Source organism: Salvia splendens, chromosome 12 (genome assembly GCF_004379255.2).
Source record: "Salvia splendens isolate huo1 chromosome 12, SspV2, whole genome shotgun sequence".
In the NCBI taxonomy this organism is placed as follows: domain Eukaryota; kingdom Viridiplantae; phylum Streptophyta; class Magnoliopsida; order Lamiales; family Lamiaceae; genus Salvia; species Salvia splendens.
This window is the reverse complement of record NC_056043.1, coordinates 2,793,560-2,813,337: the sequence shown is the minus strand read 5'-3', so window position 1 is coordinate 2,813,337 and position 19,778 is coordinate 2,793,560. Positions and strand designations below refer to the sequence as shown.

Genomic DNA, 19,778 nt, shown 5'->3' with positions numbered 1-19,778 from the left:
AAAAGCAAAATCATCTAACAAAAAAATCAACCACACAAAAGGAATAACATCCAATTAAACAAAGACTAATGCAATTAATCTTTAAACCAATGATTGATCTACTATTTGTAGTCCAATGATTGAGATGTATATTTATTGCTGAAGTATATTTATACTCATCAAATTATTTTATTTTTAAACCAATTCGATTTACATCAACGTTCTATGTGTTCAATTCTTTCCATTTCGATTCCAATTTCTTCCCCAATTTGGCCTATACCCTTTTGACCTTTTACTGCTATTGAGCGATCTCTAATGGCGATTGCATTATTCACTTCTTCCATTTGTACAAATATTTCCGTGTGCTCTTCCATTAAAGCTACAATCTTGAACTGATTTATTTCTTGTGTGAAGTATTTTGCCTCTTTTGGCCCAATTTTTTAGTCGGAGAGTGAAGATGAAGGTGGTAAAGTGCCAGGTGTGGCAACCTTGCAAGAAGAAGAGGTTATAGTAGCTGTGAGTCAAGAATCCCTAAGGGATCTTGTAGGTGAAGGCCAAAAAGGGGAAATTTCGGGATTGATTCATTACATATCGATATAGATACGGATAAAAGGGAAATGGTGTTGAGATCATCGAGACCAAGCGGCGGCGGAGGCGGCAGTAGTAGCCGGACGCGCGTGGGGAGGTATGAATTGGGGAGGACGTTGGGAGAGGGGACTTTTGCCAAAGTGAAGTTTGCTAAGAATCTGGAAACAAGTGAGAATGTGGCAATCAAGATTCTTGATAAGGAGAAGGTTCTCAAACACAAGATGATTGATCAGGTGTGCTGTTTGGAGTGGATTATATAGTTATTTGTATTTGGAATCTCTAGCCTTTTAATCTCTTTTTTTTGTGTCTTTGGATGTTTGTGTGGTTTACTTTGGTTAGACACTTTCTAGTTCTTGATTTGTTTTAACTTTTATGCTTATGAAATAATGGTTGTGATGAATTTTAGGACAATCCAATTTGTTAAAGAGCTGGAATAGTGTTCTAGCTAATTGATTTTAGTTTGATATCTTTGTATCCGGAATCTGCATGTTTAGAAGTTGATCCAGCTTCAAATTATCAGAATATGCTTCTTGATCTATCAAGAATTATTGTGTATAGGTTTTAGGGGACTTGATCTGATCTGTGCATTCGTATCGTTCTCACACTTATCGTCGCCTTTGCAGATCAAGCGAGAAATTGCAACCATGAAATTGATAAGGCATCCTAATGTCATCCGGATGTATGAGGTTAGTACTCGGGCCTCTTTAACCGAGGTTCCATTTTTCATAGTGTGGTGTGGATTTTAGGAGCTTTGATCTTGAGATGCATGCTTATCGACTCGCTTCTTCTATAGGTTATGGCCAGCAAGACAAAGATATACATTGTCATGGAATTCATCACTGGTGGCGAACTCTTTGACAAAATTGTAAGTCTCACTTATCTTTACACTCTCTCAAAAAAATATATTTATGAGGTGCAATGTTGTTTTTTCCTTCTTGTTGGCAGGCTACTCGAGGCAGGCTGAAAGAAGACGAAGCAAGGAAATATTTTCAGCAGCTCGTCAACGCGGTCGATTATTGCCACAGCAGGGGTGTTTACCACAGGGATCTTAAGGTGACTATGCAATGTCCTCTTCGTCTTCTTTGGATCCATGTAGTTCTTGACTTGTTCATTGAAAATGAAAAGCTTCATTTATTATATTGCTTTCTTTATTTAAAGCCGGAGAATTTGCTGCTTGATGCCAGTGGTGCTCTCAAAGTCTCCGATTTTGGCTTAAGCGCCCTACCCCAGCAAGTTCGGGTACTACAATTTGTTCATTTTTTCCCGTACGGTGGGGCATTTGGATAATCTAGATGAAATGTTACCTCTATTCTTTTGTCATTCATTTTCTTAATCTTTTATCAGCAAGATGGATTGCTTCACACAACATGCGGGACGCCAAATTATGTTGCTCCAGAGGTACGCGACCTTTTTTTTTGGCTCAATCGGTGCTGTTTTACTGTTTCTTGAACTACTTTGATCTCCGTCGTGTCACAGGTGATCGACAATAAGGGCTATGATGGAGCCAAGGCTGACCTATGGTCTTGTGGCGTTATACTTTTTGTACTCATGGCTGGATATCTACCCTTTGAAGACTCGAATCTTATGTCACTCTACAAAAAGGTATATGCCGTATTTCATGATATTTGCCTGGGAATTTGTCGTTCCCGTTACATGCATGATGAGTTGATGAGATCAAGCATAGAAACTAGGCATGAAAACTGCGTGCTATCTTGGCAACATTTGTTGAGCTTGCGGTTTAACTTCATTGCAGATATTCAAGGCGGACTTCACGTGCCCTTCATGGTTTTCCTCGAGTGCAAAGAAACTAATCAAAAGAATTCTGGATCCCAAGCCGTCCACCGTATGTACACTCCTCTTGTGACTGCTCCTCGTAAAATGCAGTTTTTGGTTTAGTCATAGAAATCTAGTTTTCTCTTGTAGCCGCTTCTTGTTATTCAGTCACAAGTCCTCATGCTTCGTTTGTCACTCAATGCAGCGTATTATGATCAATGAACTCCTCACGAACGAGTGGTTCAAGAAAGGATTCAAGGCACCTGTTTTCGAAGAAGAGGAAGTTATCCTCGACGACGATATCAATTCTATCTTTAATGAATCAGCGGTACGGATTTTAGTTTGGCTACCAGTTTTTTTTTGTTTCGAAGGAATTATGATATTTCGCCACTCACCATATTTGCGTCCAGGACTCTCCAAACCTCGTTGTGGAGAGGCGCGACGAAAGGCCCCCAGCCGCACCAGTGACTATGAATGCCTTTGAGCTCATCTCCACCGCACAGGGTCTCAATCTCAGCTCCCTCTTCGAAAAGCAAATGGTATACTTACTACGTAGTTAGTCGATTAGTAAAAAGTGAGACTCACTTTTTAAACAAATTTAATTAACGTGCTTCAAATCTCCTCCGACTTCAGGGTCTTGTGAAGCGAGAAACACGATTTGCATCTAAATGCCCGGCCAATGAGATCATATCGGAAATTGAGAAAGCTGCCGGGCCTATGGGGTTTGATGTGAAGAAAAACAACTACAAGGTTTGATGACTAAGCTTCATACATTAGTTTTCCTAAACATACATTTCATTATAATCTCATTAGTTCAATCTTAACCTCGGAACCGTTCTTGGTTTGTCGTTTCATTTAGATGAAACTTTATGGGGAGAAATCTGGGCGGAAGGGTCACCTATCCATTGCGACCGAGGTATGTGAACTAAAGTTCTTCTCGAATCTCGACTCCTCACTCAATTACACACCCTACAAGGCATACATGCATTACAGTTGAACCAAATTACATGTCAGCTGTTTTCTTGCTAGAAGAGCAAATATTTTGTGATTGTGTTTGTGTGTGTGAGAGAGAGAGAGAGATGTTTCTGCAACAATTTTGTAATAGTCTTGGTCCCAAATGTTCTTGCAGATTTTTGAAGTGGCTCCATCACTTCACATGGTTGAGCTTCGCAAGTCCGGGGGAGATACGTTAGAATTCCACAAGGTATTATTCCATTTAATGTAAGACGAAAGGCGATCTCATGAGATTTTGTCTGCAAATATTGGATCTTCTTGGAAGACGAAAGAGGATCGATTTCACAAACATCCCTATTAGTTCTAAGCAATTCAATCAATGAAATGTTTTGAAACTGAAATAGGGTTAGATAATGATTTCTTTTTCTTCGCCTTATGCAGTTTTACAAAAACCTTTCGACTGGGTTGAAAGATATCGTATGGAAAACAGGCGATGAAGTAAAAGAAGAAAGGAGTAATGGTACGCGTATCATTTTTTTGTGGTCTACAAATCATTGTTGTGTCGTGCATCATATCATTGATCTTTTTGCAGGCACAGACGTCTCGACAACATAATATTGAACGTCGGGGACCTAGTCTACCTGTATTATTTGGTTTGTTTGATATATAAAACATTATGGAAACAGCAGCCAGTGCAAAAATTGTGGTGGTTCTGAACATTTGATTTGCTTGTGTTACAAATTAGCATAATGTTTATAAATAATTGCTACTATGATTTGCAGATAGAACGTGTTTTCGATTAATAATCACTAGTCCAATAAACAAGTGTATAGTTTTTCTGAAGTTAAAGATGGACAATGAGTTTACATATGAATTGGCTAATAATATTGATAATCAATTAATCTGAATGGAAAATATAATTAAGATAATAATTAGGGATATTATTAATTACTAATAAGCAGTACAAAACTCAAGCAAAGGGCAAATCTCTTCACAATAAAAATGACAAATATTTATATACAAAGTCCTTCAACCAATTAATTTTATATCCAATTAGTTTGTTTGATGACAAACCAGAACTTTCTCTTATTCTGTGCAAGAGCAACAGCAGTGATTTCTCGAATTCATAAACCTGCATTTGTGCGCAGTTTTTATCACCCAGTGCGTGGCCTCACTAATCCCAACACTGATATATACTCGTGTAACAGAATCATCAGCGGCCTGCTAAAATCGGGGTCTTTAGATTCTGCATTGAACCTGTTCGATGAAATGCCTGAACGAGATGTTATTACTTGGAACATCATGATTTCAGGGCATTATCGCCTTGGCTTACTAACAGAGTCCTTGAGTTTGTACAATCAGATGGTTCTCGATTGTTGTGCCGAGAGCTCATCGACGTTTTCGACTATTCTTAGCATCTGCAGCTCCAAAGGGTTGTTTAGAGAAGGATGCGAGGTTCACTGCAGAGCTGTTGTTTTGGGGTTTAGCACAAATGTGTATGTTGGCTCGGCCCTCGTCGATCTCTATCTGCGAATGGGCTGCACCGGCATTGCTCTGAGATTGTTTGGTAAATTGCAAGAGAGAAATTTGGCTACTTGGAACGTTGCTCTGCGTGGAATGTGTGAAACGGGGCGAGTAAATGAACTGTTTAGAATGTATGAGGAGATGAGGTTGGAAGGTGTGGAGCCTAATGGGGTTACGTATTGCTATCTGATTCGGAGCTGTGGCTACGAGAGGGGTTTAGAAGAGGGAATGCAGCTGCACTGCTGTGTGATCAAGGGAGGATTGGTTGATTCAGATTTGTTCGCGGCGAATGCTTTGGTGGATTTTTACTCCGCTTGTGGGAGTTTGATGGAGACGAGGAAGGTGTTTGAGGCTATTCGGCCTTCAGATGTCATTTCTTGGAACTCTTTGGTGTCCGTTTGTGCAGCGAGTGGGTGCATACATGACGGCCTTGAAGCATTCAGGGAAATGCATTTGTGGGATAAGAAGCCCTCGGCTTGTTCGTTCTTGGGGTTCTTGAAAGTGTCTAGTGCGGCTAGGGATTTGGTGTTTGGGCAGCAAACTCATTGCTATGTTCTCAAGGCAGGGCTCGGCTCTGTTCATGTGCAGTCCGCGTTGATTGACATGTACGGGAAATGTGGGGAGATTGGGGATGCGGTTGGCATATTTGACGGGGTTCTTGAGAGGACTCTCGAGTGTTGCAACTCTCTCATGACATCTTTGCTGAAGTCTGAGCTCTTGGAGGATGTTGTTGATTTGTTTGGTGCGATGGTTGATGAGGGGATAGGGTTTGATGAAGTGAGTCTCTCTTCGGCTTTGAAAGCCCTAGCCGGCTCATCTGGCTGCACGTTGCTGCACTGCTGCGCTGTGAAGTCGGGCTTTGAGTCCGATGCTGCAGTAGTGTGTGCTCTGATTGATGCATACTCTAGAGCCGGGGAGGTCGGATTGTCCTGCCGTGTTTTCAATCTGCTTCCATCCCCGAATGTGATATGTTTCACTTCGGTTATCAGTGCCCTAGCGCGAAACGGGAAGGGAAAAGAGTGCCTTGAAATGCTCGATTTGATGATCCGGAACGGCCTGAAGCCCGACAAGGTGACATTCTTGAGTGCCCTAATGGGCTGCAGCCACTCGGGGCTAGTTGAAGAGGGGAGATCGGTTTTCCACTCAATGGAGACGATTCATGGCCTAGAGCCGGAGAGGCAACATTACTCGTGTATGGTCGATCTTCTTGGCCGGGAAGGGCTACTAGACGAAGCAACAGAGATGATGAAAGACACTCCTTGGGAGGATGATTTTGTGATTTGGAGCTCTGTTCTGAGGAGCTGCAGAAATCATCGGGAAGAACAACTCGGGAGTCAAGCTGCCAAGAAGCTGATAGATCTGCAACCGGAGAACCCATCGAGCTGGCTGCAGGCGTCGTACTTCTACTCGGATATTGGAGATTTCGAGAGAACGAAAGAGTACAGAGAGATCGCGACTGCGAGGAAGGTGAGACGAGAGATAGGTCGGAGCATGATTGAAATTAAGAGTTGATGCCATGAATGAGTAGAAATTGGAGAAATTGAAGTTTTCAAAATTGCTGTAGCAGATAGAAGATTAAACTGTACTATAAAGAATAATTGTTTCAAATATACAATGAAGAGAAAAAATTGATTGCCTCGATTAAAAAAGCATAATTATCACAATACAAAAATGTTTCAAAGTACTACTATCTTAACAGATTTACAAATGGTATAAAACCTTCTCATTCTTACATGAGAAAATTTAGACATTTTTATTCGGAGCACAGCAATGAAATGCCGGCCAGGGAAACGATCGGTCGAACTAACACGTGTCCGGTGCAACCAAAAATAGAAGAGAGAAAGCTGCCCTATACCGGCTTGCGGCTGCCACAATGATCTAAATCATGTTCGTGTATCTGTTCTACTTTGTTCTGGTGATGACTGTGTGTGTTAATTCTACAAGCGCCCGCCTTGACCTCTGCACGACCTCATCCTCGTTTTCTGGAAGGGCGTCGATTGCAGCTGATGCAAGGCTAGCATGCTTTGCTGCTAGCTCTCTAGTTCTCTGAATTCCACTACTCATTGAGAGATATTCTAGAGCCTACATATAGAGAGATAGAGGACTCAATACTTCAAATAGTCAACTGTTTACACACGATCGATCAAGTAAAACTTACCCGGTCCACATTTGAAGACTTCTCGAATCCTTGATTAACAATCACCCGAAGCTCAGGAAATTCCTCGGTAGCGAACAATATAGGAGCAGTAACAATGCCCTAGAGAAATTATTTGAAATGTCACTGTGATGTAGTTGTTCAGGAAAACAGGCTAAAAAGGTAATGGAGATACTTACATGGCGAATGTCGGACAAAGACCCCTTCCCGAGAGAAGTTGATGTGCCGGTGAAATCGAGAACATCATCGATCAACTGAAATGCCAACCCCTGCAGACACATGCAAACAAGATTTCAAGATAGAGCTATTAGTTAAGTCGAAGCACATAACATACCCTCCCAATTTCATTTTACATAAAAGCAAGAACGACAACAGAAAAAAGTAGTACAAACCAAGTTCTTGCCGTACTCAAAAGCCAAATTTGAAACTTCTGCCGATTGTCCAGCAAGAAGGGCGACAGCCTTGCAACTATTGGATATCAATGATGCAGTTTTGCAGTATGTCTTTTCCATGTAGTATTCCATGCTGCCAAAACAAAACACGTGATATTTTAGGAAGAACAAACAAAAGACAAGAAAAATATGCAAAATGAGACCAGATTTTTAGATCATGTGATCTTTTTCTGCAAGCTACCAAGATCCGAGGGAACAAACAAACAAAAGAATAAGACGTACGCCTAGCTAGAAGCATACCTGCAGCGCTGATCAGATGTAGTCGTCATTTGCATGATCTCACCGGTGACTAGATGGTCCACGACTTTAGCCAGGAGTGAAGCAACCTGTAACAATAAAAAGAAAAAGTAAATGATATTTCTAGGGAGATTCTTGAGCATGTATATGATAGGCCTTTTATAATTTACTCGATGTTTACTACGGACAAGTCTGTACAGAAATGCTTATCCTAACCAGAAAGGCTTTTATAGGATACCTCCGTGTTTTTCAAGGAAGCAAGAGCCAGAAAAGCTCTAGATAGCAGGAAATTTCCAGCCAACACAGCTAGCTACAATTTTTAAGAAAGAAGACATGACTCAGTGTCAGTGGACGAATAAAACCAAACTCAAAAGGTAAAAGCAAGCATATCGATAGGTAAAGATGATCTTGATTTGAATAGCAAGTCCCTTGCTACTTTTTCCTTACAGTCAAGGCAGTTCGAAAGGATAGAAATCACAACCTTATTTCCCATCACATAGTTCAACGAGCCAATACCCCGCCTTGTATCAGCATCATCCAGCACATCATCATGGAGGAGGCTGGCAACCTATTATATTACATTGATATTACTAAACGAGATCTCAACGGTGCAAGACGTATTGAGTAATTGAAAGTAAGAAAGTATCCCACAAACACAGAACTGCAACATTGCATGAAGGCAAAATACCATAAAGCTACCAAAAACGATTTAGACTTTAGAAGAAGATGAAACAATTTAATATGATAAACACAAGAATAAACCCATTTCCAGTCATCCACCACGTGGCTCGTAGCATCATACGAAAAGCAGGACAAGTACATAATAATTTTTTTATTAGCAATTGAACTATGGGTAGTCTACAAATAGAAAGACACAATCTATAAGGTCATGAACAGACTGATCCTCCGCACAATTTGTGGGTAAAATTAAATTTTATCTCTGTAAACGTCTAAGAATGAAACATAAAGAAGAGCATTGTGTAAACAACTTCCTAAGAACAGCTAGAGCCACTAACATGGATCATCTCTGTGATTTCGGCAATGCACTGTTGTCTTGTACGCAACTCTGTCGACAAGGCATTGACTGCTGTCTCGGATGTTTGCCTCTGAATTGGTAAGTCTAGAGCCGTTGCCATCAATAAAAGGACCTGCATAAGTAAATCATTTCCCAAAATTACAAATCATCCCGTCTAGCTAGTAATCTAAAGTTATACGCATATAATAAGCCGTGTAACAACTAACAAGTGGCGGTACACAAGTCAGGTAGAAAGGAGAATCTTACAGTGGGTCTGAATCTTTTTCCCTCAACTCCTAATTTGAAAAAATACTCCGCGGCAGAGGCAAGCTCGGGAACCTGTATGAGATGAAATAAGTACGAATCACCTTACTTACATATCTATCTCTCGAAAACAGAATCAAGGTAAATGTCATACGTCTGCAACTACCAAAGACCTCAAGCGATCCGCGAGAATCGAGAGTTCATCAGCAACTACAGAAAACGGGTCTACTTGCTTCTGCCATACAAAACAAGAAGGTCGGCCAAACAATAAAGCGCATCCACAACAATACACTACAAAGAAATGAAAAGTAAATGCAGTCTAACTAAGTTATTTGCAATCAATCTGAATATAAAATATCAAGACAATATGATTACACTGACCTCAACTGCAGAGCTGCTCCGAAGATCAGCCTGTTGCCGGGCAGTACTAAAGGCATTTGACGCCCAAGCATAAATAACTCTGCAACCCAAAACCACCTAATAAACAGTAACAAAGCAAATACTATAATACAATGTAAAGGTACAACATATGTCAATTGCAAACACAAACTCATAAGCATTGGCGCAGTTAAACAAATGGCACCAAATCACCAAGCTATAGATCCCTTTCATTTATCAGAACATAAGTTTTCAGAGGGTTCCTCTATCTCTCAAATCCAAAAGACAAAATTTTAAAAAAAAATTGGAAAGAAGGGAAAAAAAACACATCCCAATCATTGATAAAGACTGTTACTTTTAACAAATATAAGCAAGCTCCATTTAGTAAAAAGCTCATTTTCGATCATCAAATTTACAAATAAAGAAATAATTTCAAAAGCAAGCCCTAAACAATTAGCTCCCACTACTCAAATACGAGTCGCGTGAATTCACCTGGGGAGAAGATTGAAGAGGGTTTCGAAAGTGAGAGGGGAGCTCGAGCAGCAACGGCGCGCTTTCCAGAGACGAGTAAACCCATCGACCACGGGACTTCGCCAACCGCGCGAGCCCTCTCACCGACATCATCTCGGGTGAGGGTTAATTTATTGATCGGTGATCAGTGATGATTGAGTCGGAAATCTTTCTGCAGGAATTTAAGAGTATTCACGATAGGATAGGGTCCCCCCCACTTGTTTTGTACGCGCCTGAGCGGTCTAAAAATAAGTTTGATAGGGTCCCCCCCACTTGTTTTGTAAGCGCCTGAGCGGTCTAAAAAAAAGTTTCAGTAGTAGCAGTGGACCCTGTATAATTATTGCGTGCTTGGGGCGGAAATTGAAGAGAGTACCCGTGACTGTTCTTCTTGTTGATTTTTAGAGCATCTCTAATGGCGGCGAGCGGGCCGGTTAGCCGATTTCCGGCGCTTGCCGGTCCGCTCGCCGAACCATTGGAACCAGCGAGCGCCATTTCAGCGAAAAAAACGGCTAGCGCTGGCCGATGCGCTCACCGGTCCGCTCGCCGCCATTGTAGGCTCAGGACCGGCGAGCGTTCGGCGAGCGAATTTAATTTTTTTTAATTTTCAAAACACTATATATACGCGATTTGCACGTCATTTTCATTCACACCACTTGTTTTAACGAGTACTCTCTCTATCTTAATTTCTGTACAAGATCAATAACGCGAAATGGAGAACAACAACGAAGGTACTCCAGTGACGAGCGGGTCTCAAACTCCCCCGGTACCTGTGGGAAGTGGATGGGGTCCGATGCCCGGGTACTACAACATGTACCCGTGACAGCAGATGATGCCCGGGATGGCACCCGGGGAGAGTATGCCGGGGGTTTACCGGCTATGCCGGGGTGGACACCCGGGATGCAGATGATGCCGGGGTGGGGACCTGGGATGCAGATGATGCCGGGAGGGGTACCGGCGATGCAGGGGACGCCGCGGGGGGTACTAGCGACGCAGGGGACGCCGGGGGAACGTCTATCGCCCCAGTTTTGATTTTTCAATTGATTCTTCGCACACATCGACCCCAACGGAGGCGCAGTTCACACAATATGAGACTTTCTCCTTAGAGGAGTTGGGGTTTGATCTTCTCGGTGTTCCGGAAACTCCCGTTCAAACGGGGAGAGTAGGGCGGGGTCGGGGCCCCGCAAAGAAGAAGGGCAAGAGGAAGGACAAGGGGGTCGGTCAGTCGTCGCAGCTGGTTGAGGACGACCCCTCGGTGCGAAGGAAGTGGACAGACGCGGAGAACGTCGCGCTTTCCAAGGCGTGGGTGAGTGTCTGTGATGATCCTCTGACTTCGAACAATCAGAGGATCGTCAACATGTGGGCCAAAATTGCTGCAGCCTACATGAGATTTTGCCCGGAGGGGAGGCCGCGCACCGGGGAGGAGTGCAGAAGGGGTGGGACCGAATCAGGGCTGGGGTCTCCCGATTTTCGGGCTAGTACGCCAAAGCCCTCCGCATGCAGAGCAGTGGCCAAACGGAGGATGACTGCAGGAGGATAGCGGAGAAAGCCTTCCCCAGCCCGGGTTGTATAAGGAGTTCACCTACTGGAACTGCTACGAGGTGCTAAACGACTCCGAGAAGTTCCGGGCAGGTGTCGACGCTGGCTGGCCGAAGAAGCAACGACTGAACTATACCGGTGATTACAGCGGCAGCAGCGGCGGTTCCCACAACCTCCTCGAGGATGCGGAGGAGCTCCTGTCCCCGCCATCGTTCGCTGGCCGAACTCGCCCGGTTGGTCAAAGGCGGGCGCAACGGGAGGCGAGGGGGGCGCCGAGGGGTCCCAAGAGGTACAGTCGGCATCCCCCATTGGCCAGTCGACAGAGGATCTCAAATTCTTCGCGCGTCAACAAACGCGCGCTCAGATGGCCAAGACGTTAGCCGAATGGCGAACGGCGACGGACCCCGAGGAGAAGAGTTTTCTTCACGCAATGCTCGTGAGCATGCGTGACGATTTGAAGACCGGGGGGCACCAGGGGGTTCCGGCGGATACGGAGGCGGCGGCGACGGTGACAGTGGCGAGGGGGCGACGGAGACGAGGAGTGAGGCGGAGGTCATTTTTTTTTTAAATAATGTAATTTTTTTTAAATTAATGTATTTTTTTAATGTAATTTTTTTTAATTAATGTATTTTTTATTGTACTTTTTTTTAATTTAAATAATATTATTGAATTTTCCCGTATCTGTGTCGTACATTTAATTCCGTATTTTGTGTGATTGTCAATTATTTGTTTTATGTAATTAGGGGTGATGTGGCTAAGCTATTGCTGGGCTATTTGCTTGTCCTGATGATGTGGCAGGAGGATTTTTAGTGCTGATGATGTGGCAGGAGGAGTTTGTGGCTGGGCTATTGCTGGGCGAAAGCCACTAGAGATGCCCTTAGAGAGATGGGTGAGAAGATATGAAGAGTCACTGTGATAGAATAGATATACAAACCAAGAGAGAGAAAGATGTGTGACACAATGTATGCTATTTTAACTTTTTACAGGGTAATAATATTAAATTAATTACTACTCCAATTAAAATATTTTGGATAATAATTTATTACTCCATCATATCAGAATACTCCCTCCGTCCCATAGAAATAGGCATTTTATGGTTGACACGAATTTTAATGTGTAATTGGTAAAGTAAGAGAGAAGAAGAAAAAATTGTTGAAATTGTGTAGAGGATGGTGGGACCCATAAATAATAAAGTAAAAGAGAAGGCAAAAAAGGTTGCCATAAATGGATGTGGACTATTTGTATAGGACGGATGAAAAAGAAAATATGACCTATTTATATGAGACGGAGGGAGTATACTAATATCGTATTCATAAGAAAAAAGCATATTGCAAATATCTCAACCAAATATGCAACATAGAATTTTTTTAACAATAAAAAAAGTGATGAGGAAGGCATTATCAAATATTATAAATAAATATTTTATATTCATCTTAGTATTGAAATATGCATTGCATATTACTCTTGTCCAATGGTTGAGTTTCCACGATTAATTATTTAGTTGATTGTAATGTAATAGAAATGAAAGTACAATTTCTCAATTGCTCAACACATACAGCATACTCATCTCTATTTTTCAAATCTAACTATCCTCATAATCTTAAAACAATATTCTCTCCGTTCGTTATTAGGAGTCTCATTTATGTTCGGCATAAGTTTAAAGAAGAAATATAAAAGGGAAGTGGTTGAAAAAAGATAGTGGAAAGTGAAACTCATTTTGATATACTATATTAGTTTTATAATAAAATGTGAGTGCAATGAGTAGTGTGATGTACCTACCATTTATAGTAAAAGTGAACCGAGACTCTTTATGGCAAACGAATGGAATATTAATTAATTGAAAATAATAATAATAATAATAATTATTATTAGTAGTATTTTTTAATTTTAATTTTAATTTTATTTTTATTTTCAGCACCGGCTTATTTGATTTCTGGTTCCGTCACTGACCCTATGGAAAGTGATAGATGGCTACTTGTGAGATTGGCTAAATGCGATCCCATAGAATCCATGTAATTATTGTTGGGCTTGAAGTTAGTCCCAATAAGTAGCCCATTAGTGAAGTGGGCTTTTAAGGTCCAATCTATTTTATGAATTAAGTATATCTCATGTTTTCAATATACCAATTCTATTTCAATCTTTTAATTTGTGTGAATTTAATAAATCAGGATAATTACTTCCAAATATAAAATGAAATTTGAATATGAATATAAATATTTTTTGTATGAAACTTATTTTTGGAAATAAATGATAGGCCAATCTTAGACACACATTGAATCACAATCCAATTGCCGGAGCAATGATAAAATTGATAGTACTCCCTCCGTCCCGCACTACTTGCACTTATTTCCTTTTTGGGCGTCCCAAGTTACTTGCACTCTTTCCATTTTTAGTAAAAAATTTCACCTACAGCCGTCATTTTTGACTTTCCTATACACTCATTCATTAATCTCCGTGCCGAAAAGGAAAGGGGCGAGTAGCCCGGGACGGAGGGAGTATAAGTTTAGCATTGGTAAGTAATAATATAGAGATAATTTTGAAAGTTGAGATAAAATTGATAAAATCTTAAAAATCAAGATAGATTCGATCATTAACGAGCACTCTGGCCACTGCTACAATGAACTTGATTGTACAAAGAGCCAAAAATCATATTTTCAGCTGAATTTGAGAAAATTTGCTACTACTATAATTATTAACTCATATAGCAGTACTACTTTCTTGCATATACTACCAAATTACAACACACTCTCCTGCATACATAGGTTGCATATCGAAAAATCAGTACTCGTTTTTCCATTGTTTAGAACACATCCAGAGAGATGAATGCAGCCCAAGCATCCTACAATCAAATCATGAGTAGTCAGGACAAGAACCTTGGCCATTTTGAAACATGTGCAATGTTCAAACTGACCTGAAGAATCGAGAAGGCTTTATCAGCAACGTACTTCTGTTGGGGCATTGCGCCCCTTTGTTGGAGCTTGTCTGGGTGCAGGCACAGCCGCGCCCTCTGATACGTTTTCTTCACTTGAGTGGCTTCGATTATATTTGCCAATGGCACCGGTGACCACCCACTGTTAGGCCACAAGATCTGAGTGGCAAAGACAGTTATATATCTGTTGATTAGCAGTTGCGTTACTAACAAATTCATCTCACATGATGCAAGGAAGAAAGCAGCAGTCGAATGTCAGCTTCCTTGCCACCTGACCATAACCTGATCTTCTCTTCCAGAACATCCGTTTCTGTCTGTACCTGCTTCGATTTATAGATAGTTAGTTCACTATCACAAGTCCAAACAACGGGTTTTGTTACTACATTCATGATCGTAACACCCATTATCCAACCGGGGTACGTTCTTAAAGATGATGCAATGTATGATTCAAGAAAGACAACATCTCACACATGTTACTATAGGTTACTAGTTGCAATTTGGAAAATTAAGATAGTTATGTATGATGACAGTAGAAATGCAGCTTTATACCATGTATTCAAGTTGCTCTTCCTCTTCTACTATTTCCCACTTGACCTGTTGCTTATCCTGGAAACGAAGAAACAGAGAACGCGATCACAACCATAAACAAGTAGACTGCAACAAAGAAAATGTACATGGACCCTCAGAAACTTGATGTCATAGTTGATTATATCGCAAGTTCAAACAACGGATTTGGTTACTACATTCACAATCTAAGATAAGTTATGAGACCACAATGCCATTATCCAATTAGGTAAGTTCTTAAAGATGATGCAATGTATGATTCAGGAAAGACATGTTACTATAGATCACTAGTTGCAATTTTGAAAATGAAGATAGTTATGTATGATCACAGTAGAAATACAGCTATATACCATGTGTTCAAGTTGCTGTTCCTCTTCTACTATTTCCCATCTCACCTGCTGCTTATCCTGTAAACGAACAACAGACGACGCGATCACAACCATAAAGACTGCAACGAAGAAAATCGAAAAGAACAAACCACATGATGATCCAAACTAATATACCAATGATCCGAAACTGTCTGTATGTCCCTCGGAAGCTTGATGTCCATTCAACACATCTGCAAAAAGACACAACCAACATCAATCAACAGAGTTAAGAAAGAAGCAAAGCAATAAGACAAAAACTAGCACAAACCATGTGTGGTTTTCTCTGCCTCACACTCCGAATAATGTGTTTGTGACTTCTCCTTCGCCCACGCTATGGCTTCATCCACACCGTTGGATTCACAAGTCCCTTCCCTGTTCTCGGAACTGATCTCAATCACATACGAGCTCATAACCTCATCCTCTTCCTCTTCCTCCTCCTCCACCTCGTCCGCCCTCAAAACATCGACCTCATCACGCCCTAACGAGGAGTGACAGACTGAGGAAACTGCAGATGATGGTGAGTTGTTGAGCTCCATGTCATCTGCAGACACTCTGTTTAAGACCGGATCGAGGCTGATCGTCTCCAGAGAGGCGTTTCTTCGACCGAATCCCAAACTATAGCTCCTCAGACTGTCTGAGCCATGGCTGCTTGAAAATGGCGGCATCATGTTTTGATCTTCATGCCCTAGGCTTGTTGAATTCCACCTAGTCCTCACATTAATTGGCCTAAAATTAATTGAAATTTCAGTTTCAGCTCTGCTAATTTGCTTCACCTATGATAATTCTGAAACCCTAATTTATTCCAATTTGATGATCTTTCAAAATTAACTTGAAATTACAGCCCAATCTTGTGGAAAAAGAGGCAAAATCAGTTGCAATTAGCACAGAAAAGGAAAGGAATTAAAAAATACCCGAGTTTCGAAGCGAAAGAGTAAACGTCGTCGCCGCCGCCGTCGACGGAGAAGGACGGCCGGAGAGGGCTGAGCTCCTCCGAGCTAAGCACAGACGACGAGCTTGCTTTCGACCTCGATCTCGACCTCACCACTCTCTCATCATCCCACCCGAAAATATCTCTGTAAAAACCGTTTTCTTCCCGTTTGTGATGACGGCTCGGGATCCTGAACTCCGGCAAGCTCCGCCCCGGAGGAGGCGGCCCCGCTTTCTCCGGTGGCGGGAAAATCTCCTCGTAGCAGTAGCCCGTTGAGGAGGAGGATGAAGATCGCGGGAAGCCGGAGGAGAATTGGTGGGAGAGGATCGTTCGAGGTGGCCCGCCGAAGACGTCGCTGAAGTCTTCTGCGTCGCCGGTGGATTCCCGGCGGAGGGAGGCGACGGGCCGGTGGAGGTGGTGGATTGGTCGCTGGAGTATGGGCGGGGGCGAAGGAGGAGTGGGCATTCCGATCCTCATTCGCCATGACTCATCCATCGTCGGTGAATCACCGGCGACAGAGGAGGGAGTGGTTGTTTCTAAGCAGTGATTGCTAATTGTGATAGTTTGATATTATGAGCCTACTTGCATGTGTTTACACTTTATACATAGAAGCTTTTTAGTGGTTTTTGATAATTTAACGTAACGAGACGTTTTTCCTCCAATCAATAGATCAGTGATTCAAATACAGACAGTTTATATATAAAACTGCATATTAATGCAAGTTTGAATGTTATATGCATGCAGTTTTATGTTTACTGTTATGTAATTTTATAATATTGGACATTTGCATTATGGTATTACATTGCCTAAATGAATGATAATAGCATGGTGTAATCAATTGCTAACTCATTACTTAATTGTTAACTACAATTAATTTGAGTTCATAGGATTTTCAGAGATCTAGCGGTCTGTAAATTGACATGTGTAATTTTCTTTTATTATTATTTAAATAGATTAGAAGAATTACCAAATTTAGGGTTTTGGATAAAATGTCAGTATAGTATATAAAAAATATCAACTTGATTTCTTGAATATGTCAACATCATTTTGCATTGACATTGTATATATATTATAATGACATATTTTGATACCTACATTTACATTTAACTGATACATAAAAAATACAAAAATTAAAAAAAAATTAAATTTTGACATCGGAACATATGCAAGTGAGATCTTAGAATCCTTATAAAATTATCTTTAATTTGATATATTTTGTGTAAAAAAATAATATAAGTTGAGATAGTTATAATCATTTAAAATTTTGGAATACTTTTTAAAAGTTGGTTATAACTAACTTATTGTCAATTGACATTAATACTCTTAACCGACATTTTTTATGCATAGTATTGATATTTGTGAATGAATGATCTTGTACCTTAATTTAATGATCTAATGCCTATAATTTAGTTGTAGTTAGCAATTTAAGATGAAGTTAGCAATCTAAGACACTGTGATAATAGTATGTATTATGTAAATAATAAAATTAGATCCTAATATGCTACATATTTTACCTAAACTATTTTGTGATAATAGTATGTATTATGTAAATAATAAAATTAGATCCTAATATGCTACATATTTTACCTAAACTATTTTATAATGTGGAATAAGCAAGGATGGTATAAGGAGTATATAGTACTACCATAATTGGCAATACAATAGTGAGCAGTTAATACTTAATATTCCATTTGTCCTCGATTACTTGCATGTCTCATTTTTTTATCGTGCATATAGTACTACCATAATTGGCAATACAATAGTGAGCAGTTATTATTCCATTTGTCCTCGATTACTTGCATGTCTCATTTTTTTTATCGTTCCATTATTATACGTTTCATATTATTTTTGTATTTATAACAAATAGCTACTATATTCATTCTAATTATATTTTATTATATTAATATATAAAAATGAGATTAATATTTCACTAACTTTTCTATTCATATTTCTTAAATTTCGAACCGCAGTAAGACAGTTTAATAATAGGTGAATGGAGTAATATTTACTTTCAACTTACTTTCTTAAAGTTGAGTTTTCACTTTGACCCGTTAAACAATCTATTTAAACTAATAGGAGTATCACATAACTTTTAAAAAGTTGAGTTTTTCCCATAAACTTTCAAATTGGCAAATAATATCACAAAGTTTACCCGAGTTTGTTGTTTCTCACCAGTTAATAAATTTTGGCTATATTAATGGATTTAAGAACAATTTTGAAGGGTCTGCTTAAAAAAAACTATACTCAAAGATTGAAAAACTTGAAGCTCCTGAAATTGTTGTCAATAAATTACGAAAATAAATCCGCATCATGATATTATTTGCCAAAAAAATATCACCGGTAAGAAATAACAAACTAAGGTAAAGTTCGTGATATTATTTGCCAATTTGAAAGTTCGTGGGAAAAACCCAACTTTTTTGAAGTTCCATAATATTAAAGGCGAATATCCTTTAAATCAAATAGGTCGTTCAATTTGGTTTTATCCCTAACTCTAATTTGATCCCCTAGTAGACGAAGACTTTCATGATGAACAAAAAAAATAATTAATCATAGTCAATGACTCAATAGTGATATGGAAAAGTGATGGAAAAGTGTTTGAAATTTTGAATAAACACAAATGACCACAAAGTCATAAAAGAAATTTTATCCATCAATTTTAAATTTCCATTGATTATGATTTTATTGATTCATTTTATAATCATTCTTTTTATTTTTTGAGATGGATTCCAATTTTCATCGTTTTGTGGATTTTGAACTGAATCATATTCGTGGTCAACAGTCACAGACTAGTGATCTACCAATCAATTATTCGGTTTCAAGCTCAGTCAGTGATTCTAATTTAATCATGTATCTCTAGTGTTTGATTGTGTCGAGAAACATAACTTACTGCTAATTTATTAGGAAAAAGAATGAGGGTAGGAATTGGTAATGGTAGGTAAAATCATGGATATATAGAAACATGATTGATTGATTTAATTGATCTTATGGATTAATTTAATCATGCAAAGATATACATGATTGATTGTAATTGATGTTATGGTTAAAAGATACTATTCTTATGATTAAAACTTACTATTCTTATAATTGGTTTCTTATATGCATTTTTTGCTAAGCAAGCCACTATTAAACTCTTTGTAAACAGAGTTGAAAATGCATAATTCACCACATAAACCCTTATAATATCTAATCTTGCTGAAAATGCATAATTCAACCCTAAACTATACCAATCTCACAAAAAAGTCACCATAATCTATAGACTTAAAAGAAAGAAGAAGATAAAGAAGAGACATCAAAATGAAGGTATAATAAAGCCCTAGCTATGTATATACAGCGGCGGATGCATCTGGGGTCGCGCGGGGTCGGCCGACCCCACCACCGCCATCCCCGGAAAACCGCCGGAAGACTCCTCCCAACAGCTCCCGACCCCACGGCATCCGGAACTCCACCCCACGATTCATCCTCAGACCTCAAGCAGCGCAGCTTTTCCGATGACCTCAAGCAGCGCAGCTTTTTCCTTCTTTTTATGTATTTGGCTTAGGTTGAGACTTTTTATTAATTAAAAAAATACAATCAATACTTTTCTTTTTAACAATTTTATCTTTATATAAGTGTTTAAACTTTATT

The 19,778-nt window shown here is 39.9% G+C and overlaps 4 protein-coding genes across 6 annotated transcripts; 2 read left to right on the top strand and 2 right to left on the bottom strand.

Annotated features, from left to right (window-relative positions):
- Nucleotides 1-166: 166 nt before the first annotated feature.
- On the top strand, nt 167-4,635 carry LOC121757007 (CBL-interacting protein kinase 23-like). 2 transcript variants are annotated; one of them, XM_042152466.1, is made up of 15 exons: nt 167-800; nt 1,191-1,253; nt 1,361-1,432; nt 1,513-1,620; nt 1,726-1,806; nt 1,912-1,965; nt 2,044-2,169; nt 2,321-2,410; nt 2,546-2,668; nt 2,751-2,879; nt 2,974-3,090; nt 3,200-3,256; nt 3,470-3,544; nt 3,736-3,814; nt 4,503-4,635. In XM_042152466.1, exons 1-15 carry the CDS (start codon nt 597-599, stop codon nt 4,520-4,522), a joined length of 1,398 nt encoding a protein of 465 aa, XP_042008400.1. In that variant the 5' UTR covers nt 167-596; the 3' UTR covers nt 4,523-4,635. The 2 variants fall into 2 exon arrangements, with proteins under 2 accessions (XP_042008400.1, XP_042008399.1); XM_042152465.1 differs by lacking the exon at nt 4,503-4,635 and adding an exon at nt 3,887-4,079.
- Nucleotides 4,201-6,455, top strand: LOC121757006 (pentatricopeptide repeat-containing protein At4g21300-like). The gene has a single exon (XM_042152464.1). The coding sequence runs from the start codon at nt 4,360-4,362 to the stop codon at nt 6,328-6,330; it is 1,971 nt and encodes a 656-aa protein (XP_042008398.1). The 5' UTR covers nt 4,201-4,359; the 3' UTR covers nt 6,331-6,455.
- Nucleotides 6,434-10,075, bottom strand: LOC121757008 (solanesyl diphosphate synthase 3, chloroplastic/mitochondrial-like). Of its 2 annotated transcripts, none has more exons than XM_042152467.1 (12): nt 9,812-10,075; nt 9,323-9,418; nt 9,096-9,176; nt 8,945-9,016; nt 8,679-8,810; nt 8,144-8,230; nt 7,901-7,972; nt 7,666-7,751; nt 7,366-7,498; nt 7,153-7,242; nt 6,977-7,075; nt 6,434-6,900 (listed from the first exon to the last, which is right to left on the bottom strand). In XM_042152467.1, the coding sequence occupies exons 1-12, from the start codon at nt 9,941-9,943 to the stop codon at nt 6,721-6,723; spliced, it is 1,260 nt and encodes a 419-aa protein (XP_042008401.1). In that variant the 5' UTR covers nt 9,944-10,075; the 3' UTR covers nt 6,434-6,720. The 2 variants fall into 2 exon arrangements, with proteins under 2 accessions (XP_042008401.1, XP_042008402.1); XM_042152468.1 differs by having other exon boundaries at nt 9,323-9,415.
- A 3,833-nt stretch (nt 10,076-13,908) lies between these two features.
- LOC121756990 lies at nt 13,909-16,774 on the bottom strand. Its single transcript, XM_042152436.1, has 8 exons — nt 16,138-16,774; nt 15,495-15,952; nt 15,362-15,417; nt 15,209-15,265; nt 14,844-14,900; nt 14,519-14,614; nt 14,277-14,453; nt 13,909-14,204 (listed from the first exon to the last, which is right to left on the bottom strand). Exons 1-8 carry the CDS (start codon nt 16,647-16,649, stop codon nt 14,166-14,168), a joined length of 1,452 nt encoding a protein of 483 aa, XP_042008370.1. The 5' UTR covers nt 16,650-16,774; the 3' UTR covers nt 13,909-14,165.
- Between the last annotated feature and the right edge of the window lie 3,004 nt (nt 16,775-19,778).

What these genes read in the sequence shown, in the direction of transcription:
- LOC121757006 (XM_042152464.1), top strand. Translation starts at nt 4,360, where the DNA reads ATGACAAACCAGAACTTTCTCTTATTCTGTGCAAGAGCAACAGCAGTG.
- LOC121757007 (XM_042152465.1), top strand. Translation starts at nt 597, where the DNA reads ATGGTGTTGAGATCATCGAGACCAAGCGGCGGCGGAGGCGGCAGTAGT. An exon ending in CTATCTTTAATGAATCAGCG is followed by an intron (nt 2,669 to 2,750) that starts GTACGGATTTTA and finishes ATTTGCGTCCAG; the next exon opens with GACTCTCCAAACCTCGTTGT. An exon ending in CCCTCTTCGAAAAGCAAATG is followed by an intron (nt 2,880 to 2,973) that starts GTATACTTACTA and finishes CTCCGACTTCAG; the next exon opens with GGTCTTGTGAAGCGAGAAAC.
- LOC121757008 (XM_042152467.1), bottom strand. Translation starts at nt 9,943, where the DNA reads ATGATGTCGGTGAGAGGGCTCGCGCGGTTGGCGAAGTCCCGTGGTCGA. An exon ending in GGTCTTTGGTAGTTGCAGAC is followed by an intron (nt 9,017 to 9,095) that starts GTATGACATTTA and finishes CATCTCATACAG; the next exon opens with GTTCCCGAGCTTGCCTCTGC. An exon ending in TTGAGTACGGCAAGAACTTG is followed by an intron (nt 7,243 to 7,365) that starts GTTTGTACTACT and finishes ATGTGTCTGCAG; the next exon opens with GGGTTGGCATTTCAGTTGAT.
- LOC121756990 (XM_042152436.1), bottom strand. Translation starts at nt 16,649, where the DNA reads ATGGATGAGTCATGGCGAATGAGGATCGGAATGCCCACTCCTCCTTCG. An exon ending in CAGACAGTTTCGGATCATTG is followed by an intron (nt 15,266 to 15,361) that starts GTATATTAGTTT and finishes GTTCGTTTACAG; the next exon opens with GATAAGCAGCAGGTGAGATG. An exon ending in AAGAGCAACTTGAATACATG is followed by an intron (nt 14,615 to 14,843) that starts GTATAAAGCTGC and finishes AAATCGAAGCAG; the next exon opens with GTACAGACAGAAACGGATGT.